A 17,657-nucleotide genomic window follows, 5' to 3' on the forward strand; every position below is an offset into this window, starting at 1 on the left:
ACTTGTGCGCGTGCACACGCACACACAGTTTTCCTGGTAGCCCCCCCCTTTTTGCTGAGAAAAGAGGCTGGTGGGAAGCACACCCACAAACAAATGATGAATGCGTTTAAAAGAAATACAAATAATGTTGTTAGTTGTCATTGTTGCTGATTAAAAATATCTGACATCACTGTATGGGGGCTCGAGCAAAATGACAGCAGGAAGTTAATCCATTTAAAACATCCTTAATTGCAAGGCAATTAATTAATCTAATTTGTTAGTGGAATCTAAAAAGACAATGTGACGTCTGAGTTCAACGAATTCAGTTTGCTATGACGTTTGCTACCATCTAGTGTTCTATCTGAGTACTGACACGGATCATATCTTTTATCTGAAAAAGGAAACTTGACTTCGGCATTCGGCAAGGTCATTTGCATGCTAGTCATTACCATTATAATGTGTTGCAAAATTTAGCATCTGCGCAAATTCATTTTGCTATGTAAATGATATCTTGGACAAAAAAATGGTTTCATTCTTTTTAATTCTATTATAGACTGCAATATGAGAAAAGTAAAAGATTATTTGGAATACTAGTACTCCAGGCACTGCAGTTCTAAAATCTTCCTAAATTTATTTGCCATTATCTTTGCCCTTCTATGGTGGCATTACGTAAAAAAGCCAAAGAAAAATTCGATTACTTTGAGAGTGAATCCAATTTTAGATGATCGTTCCACTGTAAGACGTAAAGTATGTATGTCGTCGACCTTTTTGCTGAAAACACTTATGCAAATTTCTGACCGGATCAAAATTGCACAAGCTCCCCAAAGCCTCTTTTTGTCTTCTGTTCTGGTTCTCCCGTGAAGGCCAAGCCAGGCTGAAGTTTCATTAATCCTCGACAAGAGCAACCACGCGGTAAGAGCCTACAGGGTTTGAATTTTTTTGTTCTATAAATACACACAAATGGATTGGCATTGTTGTCAAATTGGTCAAGTCTTTTGTCTTTCTATCGACCTCGCACAGTTTATTTCCACACCGCCGCGGGTTCTGCCTGGGAGTCAAGGCCGTGTAGCTTTTTGAACCTGAAGCAATGGAGACGCTTGTCTTTCTGTTTTCCTTTTCCGCCCTGGGCATTCTGTACTGCATGAACGCCGTTCCTGCGCTCCAAGAGTAAGTTGTGACCTTCATTGATTTGCTGCCTTTTTTCTTCTTCTTCCATATTTGAACAATCACTGCTAAAGTTTACTGCGGAATGTTCTTGCCAATATTTACAGTTGGGACCTTCACAATCCAAAACCACAAAAAGTGGTATGATTTAGATTCCAGGCTTCAAAATTCAATCATAATATGGAACTCAAACCGTGATGACTCCATGAGACTGAAACCACACAAATAAACTCTGCTACACTGAATGAATTAAGTTTATTGAATCTAATTAAGTTGAACCCATCCTTGTAATTTAGCTAAATTAACCGTACTCAATTACACTGATTCTACCAAAGTATATTAAGCTAGACCAATTGAATTGTTTAACGCTTACAATTTAATTAGGTGGAAATTCTTTATTTAAAGAACTATTTGTTCATTGAAGCGTAGAATCACAACATATTCGTTAAAAACGAGCCAGTGGTTTTCTCCTTAAAATGGATCACTGCTAGATTATATTACTATTACCAATTAGCTATTGAATTCCATGAATTTATAGGACTAATTTATGAAAATATGTTTTACCTCCACTAGAGGTCGCTTTGAGATCAAAACTGAAGCTTTGGAAGAGTCGCTTCTAATGTGTGCGTCAAATTTTCTGCACCCCCGCCCATCACTTTTGTAATGTTGCTTCCTCTCTCAAGCTCTCAGTTGATTGATTAGGCTTTTTTTTTTTTTTATATAAATCATAAGTGTGCTTAACAAGCAGCACACAGACAGCCGCAGCAGCAAGAAGCAGGCAGCCATCAAAGGATGAACGCTGCAGAATTTAACGAGGTAGAGACGCTGCGGTGGATACGAGAGCGACAAGGGTCAACTCTGTGAATCGGACGGATTTGTGATGATAGAGAGCTTATATAATGATAAAAGTTTTTCCTTGAACTTTTCCCGCTTTTCACCTAACATTCAAAACTCATTTTGAACCTATTTCTGAGCAGCCAGAATGGAGTCATGCATTCTGCTTTGCAATCAAATTTGGTGATAAATGTTTGTGTTTCTACAGGCCATATGTGATTCTGGTGATCGGCATTGCCGTGTTGGTTCTGGTCTTCATCTTTTACCTTCTCATCACTCGTGGGAACCCGCCCAAAGATGTTCTGTTCTTTGGTAATCTCATTGTCCATGATCCAGCCACACACACACACACACACACACACACACACACACACGTTAAATCTTGCTGTACTTGCAAATGTGTTTGACTGCAGAAGTTAATTAAATCCTCCGCAATGAATATGGGCCAAGCTCTGACGCCTGCTTAAAAAAAAAAAAAAAAAAGCAGTAAAGGATTTGGAACTTTCGCAACTTTGTGGGAAAACAACAAAATGCATTCTGTGTGATCTCACCTGATACGCCGAAAGCTGCTTACGCTCGTCTGGCTCCGGCAGATTTAGCGTGACTCTCCTGTAACATGGCCGACCCAAACTCTCAAGGAATTCACAAACTATGCGTAGTGAAAAGAATAATGATTCACCCATCAGACTTGATTTTATTGAGCACTGTAGATCTTTCTGGAAATAGACAAGGCTCAAAAGCAATGTGACAGACGGAGTGTTCTAATAATAATTGAAGGAAAGCCGAGAGAGGTTCTCTCTCGTGATAGGGATCCATAATCCCCATATCAGAGCTGTCTGATTGCCAGTGATAAACTAGTTTGCCACGAGGATTATGAGGATGGTTGTACACCCTGGCGATGATATGTGTGTTTTCGTTGTGTGGTATCTAAACCCTGCAGGGCCACAACAGAATACCTTCGACCTCTGTCACTCTTTTATTCATAAAAGAGTGAATCTTTATGTATCTTGAATCTTTTTTGTTTCATTTTCAATGTGTCAGCCTTTCAATATTAAATATCATTTGATCTCTTTAGTAAAAAGGGAAGCCGCTCAATAATTTGGCCTTGGTGCAGCATCTAATTGAAACTGAGCCTAAAATTGAACCTTGCGGTACACCACAAGCAAGGGTAGAAAAGGTTGAGCGGGTGGTTGCCTAAGAATAAAACCAATTTAGTGCACCGGTACCTTGTTAATTTAGCGGGGTGAAAACTTTGCAGATGCACTCTTTATTCTGTGCGACGACACCGTAATGTTGACACAAAAAGCTTCATTATCTACAAACTCTCTGAATTGAAACTTTTTGGGGAAAGTGCTTATTCACATTTCATCTATTGCGAGTCGTTCCCGATTTGTCCCTCGCTCTTTCACGAGTAGCGGTGCACACCTTTTTATGTAACACGAAATGTAGAGAAAGTGCGAGCCATTTGTCATGTTGTGACATGCGGGGAAATTGCTTTCACGTCACGGGAAGGCATTACGCTTATTCTTGGCCACGGGATGAAACAGACGGTTTGCTCATGAAAAAAAAAGAAAAAAAAAATCTGTTCATAAAAGATTATTAAATGGCCTTTCTTTCGACTCACTCTGGAAGAGAACCCTGTGGCCTTTGCGCGGAGGCAAGCTCTTTCGAATGTTTTGTTTACTGTGTTCAAGATGCAAACACGCCTCCAACCCCGTCTCAACACTCAAGGCTTAATTTATAATAAACACCGTTGCATAACGCAATCATTAGCTTCTCTGGGATAATAACTAGCTGCACGGTTAGCACCCCTTGCTAAATTGAAGTTCTGGCTTTACGAGTGGGAGTGCATAGATAGCTTTCAATTGGTTTTGTCCAAGGGACATTATTATTTTATTTTGCACCGAAAGACGATAGACAGGTTAGGGTTATTTGGTATGTCTATTTTGGGAATCTCAGCGACATTTGACCCAATTTGAATGACTCCCAAAATTAGCCTGAAAACAAATCAAGTCTAAATAACAAATGAATTTTATTTTTAAAAATGTTACAATTATTTCCAATTTCGCGGGCCACCTGAAATACCGCCACGGACCATCAATTGACAATCCCTGGCATAGAACATAAAAATAGCATTAAGCTAACATACTTGCCTTTTCCATGTTTATAAACTCTTTTGCAGTTTTTGCTGAGTTTTCCTTCACGTGCATTATTGACTTGACCAGTGCCTTGGAGTACGATGGTGTCATCTCCGGCTTTATGGAATTCTATCGTAAGACCGTAGGTTTCCTCGGTGCCTTGAAGACTAAAAAAAAAAGTCATATAAATAAAAAAATAACAGCAAATATTGTGTGTTTCAGGGGGAGCCTTACCTGGGCACGGCTTATGCCATCATGATGTGTTACTGGGACGGAATCGCTCATTTTATCATGTACCTCGTCATGATTGGGAGAATCGTGGACAGGTGAGTAATGTTTTACGGAGTGTTCCTGTGAGTGGCAGAACCCTCATTACCTGTGTGTGTCTCAGAAAAGGCTACCGCACACTGGGCCTGTTCTGGGCCGGCTCCCTATGCGCCAACATGAGCGTGTTCATCACCGGCATTGTGGCAGGTGAGCCTCAAATGCCACGTTTTGGGTCAGGCTCGACATCCCCCGCTGTCATGTACCATCAGCGTTGTCGTTATCTCCCGCCAGGGAAGTACGGCGCCGAGATTCGTCCGGCCTTCTGGCTCAACTTCCTATTCCTGGCGATGCCTGCGTGGGGGGCGGTCACACTCTTTGCTCGGCCCAAGGACAGGCCGTTGATTGGTGGATATAATGTGAGCGCGGTGAAATGATGGCTGTTGACGATTTTCCACCCGTTGTGACGCCGGTGTCCATCAACCCGCAGGCTCAGCAGGCTCAGAGCATGAAGCTCATCTGGCGCCCGCTGGATATGATGCTCGTGCTTCTCCTGCTGGCCGCCATGGCCTTCACGGTGCTCCGAGGGCTGGTGAGAGGTGGCAACGTTTTTTTTTTACTGTACTTCAGGAAATACTCGTTGACTCCCATTGGCGACTATAGACGTCAAAGATCAATTTTAATTGGGCTGGCAGCGAAATACAACTTTGTGGTTCTCCCCTTGTAGGTGGCGCTGGACTCCCCTCTAGGAGTATGTTCCCTCTACGTGAAGCACTACGAGCCCTACTTGCGTGATCCGGCGGGCTACCCGAGAGTGATGGTGTGTTCTAATCACTAAATTAACTTACATGCCTAGATTTAAGATTAAAGATTAAGATTAAAGTCCCAATGATCGTCACACACACACCTGGGTGCGGTGAAATTTGTCCTCTGCATTTAACCCATCCCCATGTGATTTTAATCCATCCCCTGGGGGAGAGGGGAGCAGTGAGCAGCAGCGGTGCCGCGCTCGGGAATCAGTTGGTGATCTAACCCCCCAATTCCAACCCTTAATGCTGAGTGCCAAGCAGGGAGGCAATGGGTCCCATTTTTATAGTCTTTGGTATGACCCGGCCGGGGTTTGAACCCACAACCTTCCAGTCTCAGGGCGGACACTCTACCACTAGGCCACTGAGCTGGACTGGACTTTCCGTCAACACGGTAGCATAATTGTCAGTCTTTCTGTGCAGAATTTGCATATTATATCCATGATTACGTAGGGGACACATTTGTGTATACACTATAATATACTTGTAAATACACAAGAGCCCTTATCGCTTTTCTGCTCCACTGATTAAAAAGCCGTTTTTATCATTACAGACACTATAGCACATTTGTGTATGCACTGCACCGTTGCTTTGTTTCACACAGATAAGCTTTTATTTACGCGGCCCTCTCCGCCTTTTGATTTCATCTCAATAACCCGCTGTGTTCGTCGATTGTGTGCGCGTATGTGTCAAAAGGTTATCGAAATAGGTGGTCCACACACAATTACGAGTCATTGATCAGATGCATGCTGAGAGCTTGATAAGACAATCTTTTCATCTGCACCCGAGGGCCATTACGAAATGGACGGCGGGCCCGCAAATGGTCCCTAGGCCGCAGTTTGGATATTGAGAAAGTACTCCTGTTTACTTTTAATAGATGCTGCACCTGTTCTTCTACGGACTACCACTGCTGGCAGCGTTTGTTTACGGTCTCCTCAAGCCAGGCTGCACATGGATGCCTGACTGGACTGTGTACTTTTCAGGAGCAATGATCCAGGTACCACCACAAGCTCAATAAGGTCACTCAGATGAGGTGAACTCAACTGTGTCTTCTGCTCCTTTTATTTTCACAGTGCCAGTGGGCTCACATCGGGGGGTCACTCCACAATCACACAAAAACCCCGTTTCGCATCCAGAATGATGTATTCTGGCCCGTGCTGGCGGCCAATGTGCTCTACGCCATCACTCCCCTCCTGGTGGCTTTGCGTGTGCGGAGTAACCCTTATTTCTTTCTGAGGGTCGCTCCCTTCCCTGGGCAAACAGGTCTGCCAAATAGTGAGGAGAAAGATACCAAGTACAAAAATAAATAGTGGGATGACTTGAATGCCAAAATAAATGCTTATTTTCTACATCTTGAATGTCTCGTATCAATAAACAGAATGTTTACCTCACCGTGTAGCGAGTTAGCTGGCTAGCTCGCTAACAACAAATTCATTAGCTAGATAGCTAGCTAAATAAATAGATTTAAATAGATAGCTCGGTAGATAAATGGGCCAATTTGGCATCTTTAAATACAGCATTTGGTGGAAACTTTCTTTTTTTTTTAGATAGACACTCAATTCAACTGCTAGCTAGCTGGCCGGCTTACGTTCCAACTCTCGCAAGCTAAAAAACTATAGATAGTTTTCCAACAGAAATTCCTTTCTCCGAAGTTGTTTTCTTTTTTTATGCAAAACACAAAAAAACATTAAAAAAAAACGGACAAAATGTGGCGTTTTTTTCTTGGACATCGATGACTTGAATACACATTACAAGAGCAGCCAATGTCTGGGGTACAAAACAGCCCCCCCACTGTGCCTTGTGTCTCATCCAGCGTGTGTGGACATTTCATCTTTTCCTCTACATTTCCTCTTTTCTCCACACTCTATGTGGGCGGCTTGCTTAATGATTTCATCATTACTTTTTGAAAAATGCATCAAACGAGCGACAGTGGAGCTGTGGACGCTTTTGTGTGTGCAAACAAACACGCTCAATTGACCAGCAAGTGGAGAGGAAAATGTCGGGTTTGTGTGGTGTTTGAGTATCGCACACTGTGAGCACTACTGATTGTCCGTATGAAAGGCTGGAAGAAAAAGGAGGAGATTATGAACCATAACCTGAAATGTAAGTGTCAAGGTTTTTCACAAGGGTGATGTGCTGTGCCTCAAGTTCACACTTCTTAAAAGTGATATAAGAAATTCCGCAGATAAGGAACATGGCAAGGCTGATGAGGGAGAAGGACTGAAACCAAAATAAGTAATTTACACAATCCAAACTTGCCACCTTTTTTTTTTTTTTACTCTTTTTTAAACACGCAGGTATCGACTGTAATTAGAATTAGCATTAAAAAACACAACGATGGATCATTTGGCCAGTTGGCGGCAGCATTGTGTGAACGTTGCGCAATATTTGATGTGAATAAACCATTAAAAACTATTAAAGGCACTGTACATTCTTGTAATCATTTTTATGTCTTTAACATTTTTATTTGTAAGCGCATTTAAATGTAGCACTTTTATGAAGCGCAGTCAGTTAGCTTGTGTATGAAATGTAGTAAAGATGCCTTGCTTTGCATAATTATGAAACGTGCTTGGTCACTTGTTGCTAGGCAGAATTCAATTAATTGGTAACATAGTTTATGTTCTTTACCACCCATCAGAGGGCAAGAATGTGATGTAAGAGGCCATGGGGACATTTGGATTTAGATCAGGATGTGTTTATTCTACCTTGAGTGGGCCGCCGTCCCATCTGTGTGCTTTTTTTATCTCCTTATATTTTTATTCCCACAGAGGGTTCCTTTGCGCCGCCTGTCACCCTCAGGATAGTTAGATCAAACAAATATGAAATATGACACGCAAGGATGTTTTTTTTTCCACCCACTGTAAAAGTTTTGTGTACTTTCTGCTGCTAACACTAAAAAGAAAATTCTAAATCATGCCAAATGGGGCATTGTCTATGGCTTAAAATGATTTGGAAAAGCTGGTCAATACTAAAAGGAATCATTTAAAGTCATGTAAAAAAAAAAAAAAAGGGCATTGTTGGACCCCATAAAAAAATCTCCAGCATATTTGATATTCTAAAATATATTTCTAAATCATTTTCTCTGCCTCTTTGTGTAAAAGTCAAAAGTAGATTTTCCGTTAGCGCTCTGATGAGGCCATTTTGCTGAAACATCATCAACATTATCAGAGAAGAATAAAAGCCATCCCTTCGCATAAATATGTAAAAATTCAACTCACTGATTGCATGTGATCTCACCATTAGCGCTAGCGAGCAAACAAACAGATGCCAAATCTAGCCAACATTAGCTTGTGGGAAATAGCTTTTGAAATTGCCCCATCTCTGTGAATGATCCTGTCTGATGTGTTCTGTAATTGGAGTGGGAATGCTGCTGGTGACATATTTTATGCATGCAAAGCAGTCGGTTGGAGGAGAATGCTAATTGGCTAAATTGCGAATGTTTACCCCAGTGGGGTGGCGCAAGGACATTTGATGCCGCTATGTCGGTTCAATTGAGGTTGCACTGAAATTCGTGGTCTGACAGACTTGGTGCGAGGACGCCAAATCCTTTGTTGCTTCTTCTAATCTATTTGAACTTTGACGGCGTCATTAGCAGATAATGCAGAATAATGCGAGCGATCCCCCATCGATTGGCAGAAGCTGTCAGAGGAGTCTGCTATCGACTGGAGAACAAGGTTACAAACAAGGAGGCGCGGGAATTATCTGCTCATTCGCATCACCTTATCTTTTTATTGCTTGAGTGCTGAGTTTATTCAGGAATTAACTTTGGAAATTAATTCACAATCTTCATTATGCTCCTCGACTGGCTTTTCCTGCCAACAAAAAGTCTTTGGCTGACAAATGGATTCTTCCTAGCAACAAGAATAATTTTAATACATTTTGATTTTTATTCATAAATTCCCCATCTAGCCAATTTGATATAGAGCATTTTGACTGTTCAGTCTTAATTGTGATATCAATAAATAAAACACATTGGAAAGAATAACAAAAGTTATGCTAAGTGTGAATATTAAAAAACAATTTTAAAAGGCAACGAGAACAATATAAGACAGATTTGTATTTCTAAATGTACAAAACTCACCTCATGCTGATGACGTGAAGCCTGCTAAGGTTACAAATGTAGGCGTCGACTTGCCAAACAAACATTTGTCTAGTCCTTCCTCTCACCTTAAGACCCTGCACCTTCTCGTCCATCGCCGTGGCAACCGGGGAACTTGCCTTCCTTCCTCTCGTAACCTCTTTTTGGGCCTGCGGCCACAACCAACTGGAAGAAAATTGTTTGTATAATTTATATCTTGCTAGCTGAGGACATTTTCAGCTATTCCAAGCACATACGGGTCAAAATGTGCCTGGGATTGAGACAATGCACATAAAAAGTATTTACAGCGCTTCCAAAAAAAAAAAAAAAAAAGATAGAGCCAAGTGACTGATCCAAACAAAGTTTTTTTTTAATGATCGTTTGGTTGGAAAAAAAAGAGAGAATACAATGATAGGACTGGAATTCATATGAGGACAGGTCAATAAATATAAATAAATATATATACACACACACGCACACTTACGAGCCTGTTAAAAAAAAGAGCTGCATGATGATTAGCCAGATACAGAGTTTAAAAAAAAAAAAAAAAAAGTATATTTCTATGGCAAAGAAGATTTTAAAATGAATTTATTCCTTGGCCTTATTCAAATATCTTTCCTTCGAAATTATTCAAATGGATTCTCTGCACTCTTGCCTTAATATGTCACCCTAATTTGTCACTAATTACAATTAGCATGTCTGTGCATGAGGGCAAAGACGATGTGAAAAGATATGCGATTTCATCGTAATTGTGATCTAATCGTGTCATCTCAGACTCACACTCGGCTCTTTACGAGGAATTGCACGATGAAGGCTTGTTTTCCGCTCACCGATAAACTCGAATCGAAAACACGTGTGCGTGCTTGCGTTGGCCTAACGACGGCGAGTGGCTGGATTGACTCGGACGGACCTTTTTCTTGCTGTGTGTCCGTCAAAATGAGCCATGCACCCCGTGCTGCAGATAATCCGTTTTCTTAATTAAACACGAAGAGATTAATTAAAGTGATAGGAGTTGTGGGACAGCAGCTCGGATTTCCCTTCTCATTGTCAAGGTGAGAATTAAGACATGGATTCTGTTCAGCAACCTTTTGCACATGTCATTGCAAATCATGGAGGGCGGAGCTTAACCTGCTGCTGTTAGTTGATTGGTTGACAGAGAATCGAGGAATAAAATGGAGAATAAGCGTTTCGAAGAACCAATCTGGGGCACATACTTGAGAGTTTCTTTTTTTGTAGACTTCACAGTGTTTAACATTGAAAGCAAAGTGTATTCTTGTATCTGCTGAGCACCCAAGATTAAAAGAAAAGTAAAAGGTGGGTAAAAAGACGAGGGATACGAAATACCGCAGTCAGTGATGTGGAGTTAATCCCACGAGTTTAACTGTCGAATTTAGAGCGAAAAAGAGAGAAAAGACAGCAAACTGTTAGGAAAAAGAAGAGAGCAAAAATCCTGCTTGTATCTTGCCTTCCTTTAGAGTCAACTGAGTGAGTGTCATTTATCACTGACACACACATACACACACTCGCCTTTACTTTCACACAGAAACAAAGTGTAAAATGGCAACGGCAGAGCTTTCACACGGAGACACGGCATCCCGCAAAAAGACAAATCGATGACGTCATCGTCACTGTCCGGTGTGACGTATAAAATACTTATCAACTGCTTTTAACACGAGTGTGTAAAATTGTGAAAATGTTGCATTATAATGTACGAAATTACATTATTTTTTTAAATCCCATCAATTACGTCATGTACTGTTTGAAATGAAATTGAAGAATTTAACAATCAAGAGTTTGCAATGTCTTTCCCGCCTGGGCAAATGTGGAATGACGTGATGGTTTTCACACACACAAGAAAACACCAAACTAGAAAGTCAAGAAACCCAAAAGCAAAAAGGTCCTATTTACAATTTGTACTCAAGCGAGTGAAAATGGGGAGAAAAGGAAGGTCGAAAGGATTACGAAGGGATCGGCTATCATCCCGGCTATTGTCCCGGAATTTCCTATGATACAGCAGGACTCCAGTGTAGGAACGGGCTGAAGGAGGAGAGAGAGAGTAAGAAATACGGAGAAGAGGGATAGAGGAGGGGAGAAGAAGAAGAAGATTTTTTTTTTGCTCCTCTTTTGGTTCAGAAGTGATCTTGCTTAAGGCCCCGGTCGGCGTCGCGGCGGCCGCCGTTTCGGTGGCCGTGTCGCTTGTGCTTTCTGCGCTCCCGTCTGCCCTTGTGGTGGTGCTCGTGGTGGTGGCGCCGGTACCGGTGGGCCCGTCGGGCTGCTGCGGGGAGAACACAAACCGCCGGAGCCAACGTCTTAAATTATGCTACCCACTCATAAGCTTTTCTTCGCAGGCCGGACTACGAAATGTCCTCCCTGTCCCTTCCTGGAAGTTGCCAACAAAGAAATTCTGCCTGCACTCAATGATAAGAACATTACAACTCTGGGCTATAGAATTAAGACGAAGAAAAAAGGAGAAGATAAAGTGCCGCAGGAAAAGCAATCTTATTCATTTTTAGACAGAGGCGCCCATTATTCCGTGTTTTTTCATCAGTGAAATGACATTCGGGTGGAATAGTCACGCATGTATCAAGCCTTTATCTCTCCCTAATAGCAACCGTTCTTAGACGCAAAGGTTATAAAGTGAACACTGTCACTTTTAGAAATGTATTCGGGATAACATATAAATATGAACAATAGAAATGAATCTTTTGATGGCTGAGACAAGTGATAATTAAAATCCTCAGTAAGAGTTTTTGTATTTTATGGTGAGTCATGGTTGTCATGCTCCATCAAGAAGACAATTCAGCTCATTGTCCAGTTGTCTATTGTACGGACTTCATTTACATTTAGTAGCAAGCAGAAGAAAATGCCAGGAGTTGTTTGTCTTTGGGGGACCACAAAATGGCCGCCTCAAACTAGAATAGCAGGCTTGTTAACACATTCATAATGGTCTACTCATGAAAATTTGATGCGGCTAACTAGAACATTTTTTTTCATTTAAGAAACTCAGAAACTGAAAGACAAAGAAACTCACTCACGAGACACCGAATCAGTCGGACATGTCTGTCACGACAAGAAATTTCAAAGAGCCAAAACTAAACAGGGATGTCTGCCATTTTGAATTTTGAATTCACCCCACTCAGCCCAAATCAAAAGCGGGTATCCTAGACAGATGTTAAATTGCCTAACTAATGAATGGTTAGTTGCTATGAAATAAAGTTTCTTCTTCTCAAATATACTTGATACTACATAATTTAGTCTAAAAAATAGAGTTACGTTTTTAAGTATGAAGTGCTTCAAGGAAACTCCGTCTACTTCGCAGTAAAGCTGCGGGCGGTCCGACCACTGTGATCTTTTTTGAAGTTGCGGTGAAGCTGAAATTCCATTTTATGAGCAAGCATACACAAGTAAAAAAAAAAGTGAAAGTAAAAAATATTCGAGAATCGCCCAAAGAATGGTCGCTCGAATTGCTTGGGGGAATAAAACAACTCACATTTTGTGCAGATGATTTTCGGTTCATCCCACTTGCCATTGGCGCGACACTTTGCTGTTGGCACGTGGCGCTGCTGGAAGCCGTCAGCGCACTGGTAGCGCACGGTGGAGTGGATGTCGTAGCGGGAGCGCTTGCGGCCAACCACGAAGGCATTTTCCACTTGAGGAGGCGCTCCGCAGAGCACTGGAGAAGCAAAATAGAGACAACAGAGAATGAAGAGCTAGCAGCATTTAGCTAGCACCATTTAGTTAGCACTATTTAGCTAGCACCATTCAGCTAGCAATGAGCGTAGCCTTGCTATTAGTGCGGCTAAACACTGAGACGATACAATTTAGAATCGCAGAGTAGCAGGCAACCTAAAACCAGTTGTCGTATTTTGAATATTTGCTTTCGGTCTCTCTTCTTGCTCTTCATAATTCGAAAGATGCGCCACTCATTACGGTTATTCGTAATCATGAATCTACAGCTGTCCTTGACTGGAAAAACTCATTACGAGCCCTGGCAAGGGGAAAACAATAAGTCTGATTAAATGCGGAGCTCAACGTTTACAGTTTGAACGTGTTGCGGAGAGAAAGGGCGAGACGACTCAGTCACTTGAAACGCAAATAAAAAGCCCAAGGGTTGCTGTTCTATAAACCTCACCTTGGTGCACTGCTGAAACATTTTCGACAGCGCGGCGGAAGAGAAAAGTACTGAGGTGAGGATAAGGGAAAATGTCATTAAAATGACTTACGACGGCAAATATGGCCCGAAGGAGGAAGCGCGCTTGAGTGGAACTTGATTCCTTAACACAGGGATCATAACAATGTATTTTGTAAAATACTCAGCGCTTGATCTTTGCCGGCGCTCTCCAGACGGCGCACTTTTGGGTTACTCGACAGTTTCCTTCGGGGTTTTCGCGCTGCTTTTACACAGACTGCGAATGTCGCTCTCCTAACGTCATGACAAAGGCAATGACAACACATTCGATGTTCACAGAAAAATCCCCCCCCCCCCCCTTTGTGCCCGCGGACAAAACAGAAACGATATCATCAGTTGTCTTATCTGTGTCCTGTTGCTATGAGACGACTGCGGCTGGTGAGAGATGGCTACATTTTTCATCAAATATCAAGATTATTTGTCGTATCTTTCCCGAAAGTCGACGCGGCTGTGTGCTTTTCGAACACGCAAAGTAACCGAGACAATATCAGTTGGAGATCCTTGACGGGATTTCGAATTTACTCAGCTCAGAGGAGTGCGTTGCATCGCTGGCAATGTTTTCATCGTTTTTGTGCAGTCATTGTTCATCGATCGATTTTCCATCACTTGTTTGTAGAATAAAACAAATGAGAATTTTCGCTCCAATTGGCAAAGCAGCTTGTTACATGAGGTTGCTTACATCTGAAACTGTCAAAAATTCTTAATGAAAAACATCTAAGGACCTCCGCGCTTGCTTTAGAAATGAAATAAAAGAAAAAAAAAATTTTTAAGTTGAGGACGGAGAATGTGCTTAACTAGAAGCTGCTCAGCATGGAGCTGCTCGCCTCCCGTTAATTCAAGATGCTGGAGAGCCTTGGCGGGAAGATGAAAAGGTTGCCGTGATTGTGAGAGACTGATTAAGGTCGAGGGTGAACGGGACGCTGGGGACCGAGACGCAACAGCTTGCCTGGAAGGGGAATACTATCTCTCCTTTTTGTTTAGAACGAGCAAATGGTAAATGAGCTGTCACTTTTAAAGACAATGCAGTCGTCCATTTTTTTTTGCGCAGGTGAGCTGGAGCCGATCCCGGCTGACTTTGGGCGTGAGGCAGGAGACACATTTACACACGTTTACCTTCTGTTCCTCTCCTTACCTGTTCCCTTTTTGCAGACGTAGGGCAGGTTATAGTTGCACGGCACGTCGTTCCATTTGCCGTTCTCGTGAGCGATCATCACCACGCAGTCCTCGCCGCCCGCAAAGAAGTTGTCGGGCTGGTTTGAGCGCCAGTTCTCATATTGCTGCGTGAGAGCCAGCAAATAAATTCACTTTGTTGGTTGATTGTGTCGCTAAGATCTTACCAGGTCCATTCTGTCGGTCCACTGGAAGTCATCCTCCACTGTGCGGTCGTTTAAGCCGATCCAGGTGTTTTCGTGACTGATTCCTGAGCATGAAAAAGATTTCGGATGTTAGCTTAGCATCGCGAGTGCGGCTAATTTGTTGACACTGGCTTGTTACTATGACTACCAATATTCATAATTATGTGGCGATATAAAATTCTCCTTTAAGGGCCGCCTTCAATGATGTGGCGGGCCAAATTTGTCCCACGGGCCCCATGTTTGATATTTGAGCTTCAAGGCGAAGCCATGAGACAGCACAGCATAGCATAGCGCTCACACGTTCCTTCTCTTTTCATAATCCCTCCAATGTGATGACTACTTTTCTTTGTTTACGTGTGAAATCAAAAATGTCAGCGGTGCCGTTCGGAACGGGATGAGGGTTAATCCCATCGTGCGCCGTCTCCACATCACGCTACATCTGATTAACATCATCAGCGGGCACATTAATCTTCCTAATGACGCTGATCCCCTTATTGCAGGGGTGGAGATGTCTCGTCTTGAAGCGATTAAACGCTTTTTATTATGTTGTTGTTTGTGTGCGGAAGAAATAGAGAGGGAGCTCCAATGCATATGGGGAGTTTTTTTTTTTTTTTTCCCCCCCTGCTCTGCAACGGAGCGAAAAATGTGATGCTTTTGCTCGTATCGTAGCCCGTGCGGACACGCCATCGATTTGCTTTGCACAAAAGAAATCAGATCACCTGCTTCCAGACCAATGGCAGTGACACAAAACATGACAGCAGATTACACGCTGTGTCACAGACGCCTACATCAGCACCAAAAGGGGCTGTGAGCGCACTCCTCGAGGTGTTATTGAACACTATAAATTAGGAGAGCAGCTCTCGCCAAATTTCCACACTCACCTCCGATGAAGTTCTGCTCGGCCGGGCTGTGGATGCTGGCCAAGTGGCCGCTGTGCTCCCTGCAGTCCTTCTCAGCGTCCTCCCACGTGTGCCGGCGGCTAAAGTAGCGGTAGCAGTGGCCGTGGAACTTCCTCCACGCGTGCTCGCAGCCTTCCGTGTCTGGACAATAAAAAAAAAAAATCAACAAGGTCGCAAGGCCTGTTTAAAAAAATAAATAAATCAATGTCACTTCCTTCTTGCCATGTTTTGATTTTTATGTATTATTCTTTATTTATATTCATTTATATTTATTCATATTTATTTTTATTTGATTTTGATATTATTTTGTTTTTAAATTGGCCATAGGTGTTTTGTCGTACGTTCCACTCGTGGCTTGTTAAGGCAATAAACAAACTTTGGCCACATGACCAATTGGTTTTGAAAGCAAGTAACTAAAGCAAAAAAGGAAATGAAAAAAAAAAACATCAAGAAAAGAGGAAAAGGAAGATCAAGCAGCATGTTTCCTTCCCTCTCAGATCTCCGGCTTAGTCTCCGCTGATTTCCTCTCGCTCTCGCTGACAAGAGGCACCCTCAGAGCTCCACATCACATCAACCTCTTCAAATATTTAGACATTATTCAACTTGTCTTCCTTTTTTTTTTAACCCTCTTCTGTCTACTCCGTCACGCCGAGAGAAGACGCTAGCTCAGCATTAATATTCACACAGAATTTAAGTGACAAAAAAAAAAGAGTGATGGGCTCATTTAGCCACATCACTTGCACTCTTTTTTTTAATAGAAAAACAATGTGTGTGTGTACTTGCTGGCCATTTTAGAGTATCTTAATTGATATTCTGAAAAATATACATCTTTTTTTAATCATTCAAACTGATTTCCCAGCTTCAAAGACATTTGAATGTGTCTTGGAATGAAATTTGGCAGTGTTGATGACTTGGTATTAAATGTTAATCCGCTTCTTTGCCTTTGTTTTGTCTCCTCCACTAAAATTTTGCTTTATATTAAATGTTTGGTAGTAAATGCACCAAAATGTAAAGCTGTACTTTTTACTCGGGTACATTTTTGTCATGCTCTTTTCCACCTCCACTAAAGTGGGCCACATAAGAGAAAAAAAAAAAAATCATAAATCCATCCTAAAATTCAACACTAGCGCAGTGTAGGCGATATCGTTCAATATCCCGAGTCGGCAGAGAAAGTGACAGAAAACAAAAATCCACTTTATATCACATCTTTGCAATTTTCATATCTTTTTAGACTGGAATGCATTTAAGGCTTTGAAGGAATGCTGTCACACAGGATTATCATATTTGGGAGGGGGATCACCCGACGCTGCATAATTCCCGCTTTATTAAGTCTGTGTGACGGCAAACTCGATGCTTCACTGCCAATTTCGCCGATGCATCGGCATACAGGCTTCAGGCTAGAGTTCAAAAGAAAAAAAAAAATCTTTACCTTTCTCACACGTGGCGCCGCTGTAGCTGGGCAGACACAGACACACAAAAGAGTTAATCTCATCGATGCAGGTTCCTCCATTGCGGCAGGGGTCCGACTGGCAGTCATCAACATCTGGAGGACAGACGGAGAGAAGGAGGAGGTCAAGTTAAGGTGAAACAACACGCCGCATACTAACGCACCAGAACAATCCCGGCAGTGACTTTTCAAACGACCTGCCTACCAGAGGAAAAAAAAAAAAACCTTGAGATAAAGTGTGCGAAAGATTAGCGAAAGCGTCCGGAAAGAAACAACTTCTAATTAAAGCCAATTGATTGCACGTCATCAGGAATGCGCTGGAGCACATCAGGGTAATTGCAAGAGCAAAGGGAAGCATAAGCAATGTGAGGAGGAACTACAAGAGTAGAACGCCAGCAGTCCCGTAATTCTGAAGGGAAACAGAGTAAGCTTCATGCTACTACTAATTGTCGTGCTTTGGTAGGGTGGGGCTGCTTTGCTCTTCAAGACCTGGACGACTTGCTG

At 42.2% G+C, this 17,657-nt stretch overlaps 2 protein-coding genes across 3 annotated transcripts in view; one reads left to right on the forward strand and one right to left on the reverse strand.

Moving 5' to 3' along the window:
* The first annotated feature begins 765 nt into the window (after positions 1-765).
* Positions 766-6,646, forward strand: tm6sf2 (transmembrane 6 superfamily member 2). Its single transcript, XM_037250393.1, has 10 exons — positions 766-1,146; positions 2,186-2,289; positions 4,160-4,257; positions 4,338-4,441; positions 4,507-4,589; positions 4,674-4,798; positions 4,870-4,971; positions 5,107-5,199; positions 6,063-6,182; positions 6,259-6,646. Exons 1-10 carry the CDS (start codon positions 1,067-1,069, stop codon positions 6,493-6,495), a joined length of 1,146 nt encoding a protein of 381 aa, XP_037106288.1. The 5' UTR covers positions 766-1,066; the 3' UTR covers positions 6,496-6,646.
* Positions 6,647-9,608: 2,962 nt separating this feature from the next.
* The window catches only part of ncanb (neurocan b), a 54,413-nt gene continuing 46,364 nt past the window's right edge, over positions 9,609-17,657 (reverse strand). For both annotated transcript variants that reach the window (XM_037250023.1, XM_037250022.1), the window contains 6 exons: positions 17,136-17,249; positions 15,689-15,847; positions 14,790-14,872; positions 14,585-14,729; positions 12,754-12,936; positions 9,609-11,538 (listed from right to left, as the gene is read on the reverse strand). In XM_037250023.1, the coding sequence (XP_037105918.1) occupies positions 11,393-11,538; positions 12,754-12,936; positions 14,585-14,729; positions 14,790-14,872; positions 15,689-15,847; positions 17,136-17,249 (830 nt within the window). In that variant the 3' untranslated portion in view covers positions 9,609-11,392. The remainder of the gene's footprint in view (positions 11,539-12,753; positions 12,937-14,584; positions 14,730-14,789; positions 14,873-15,688; positions 15,848-17,135; positions 17,250-17,657) is intronic.

The sequence above is a fragment of the Syngnathus acus genome, chromosome 4, assembly GCF_901709675.1.
Source record: "Syngnathus acus chromosome 4, fSynAcu1.2, whole genome shotgun sequence".
NCBI classification, from domain to species: domain Eukaryota; kingdom Metazoa; phylum Chordata; class Actinopteri; order Syngnathiformes; family Syngnathidae; genus Syngnathus; species Syngnathus acus.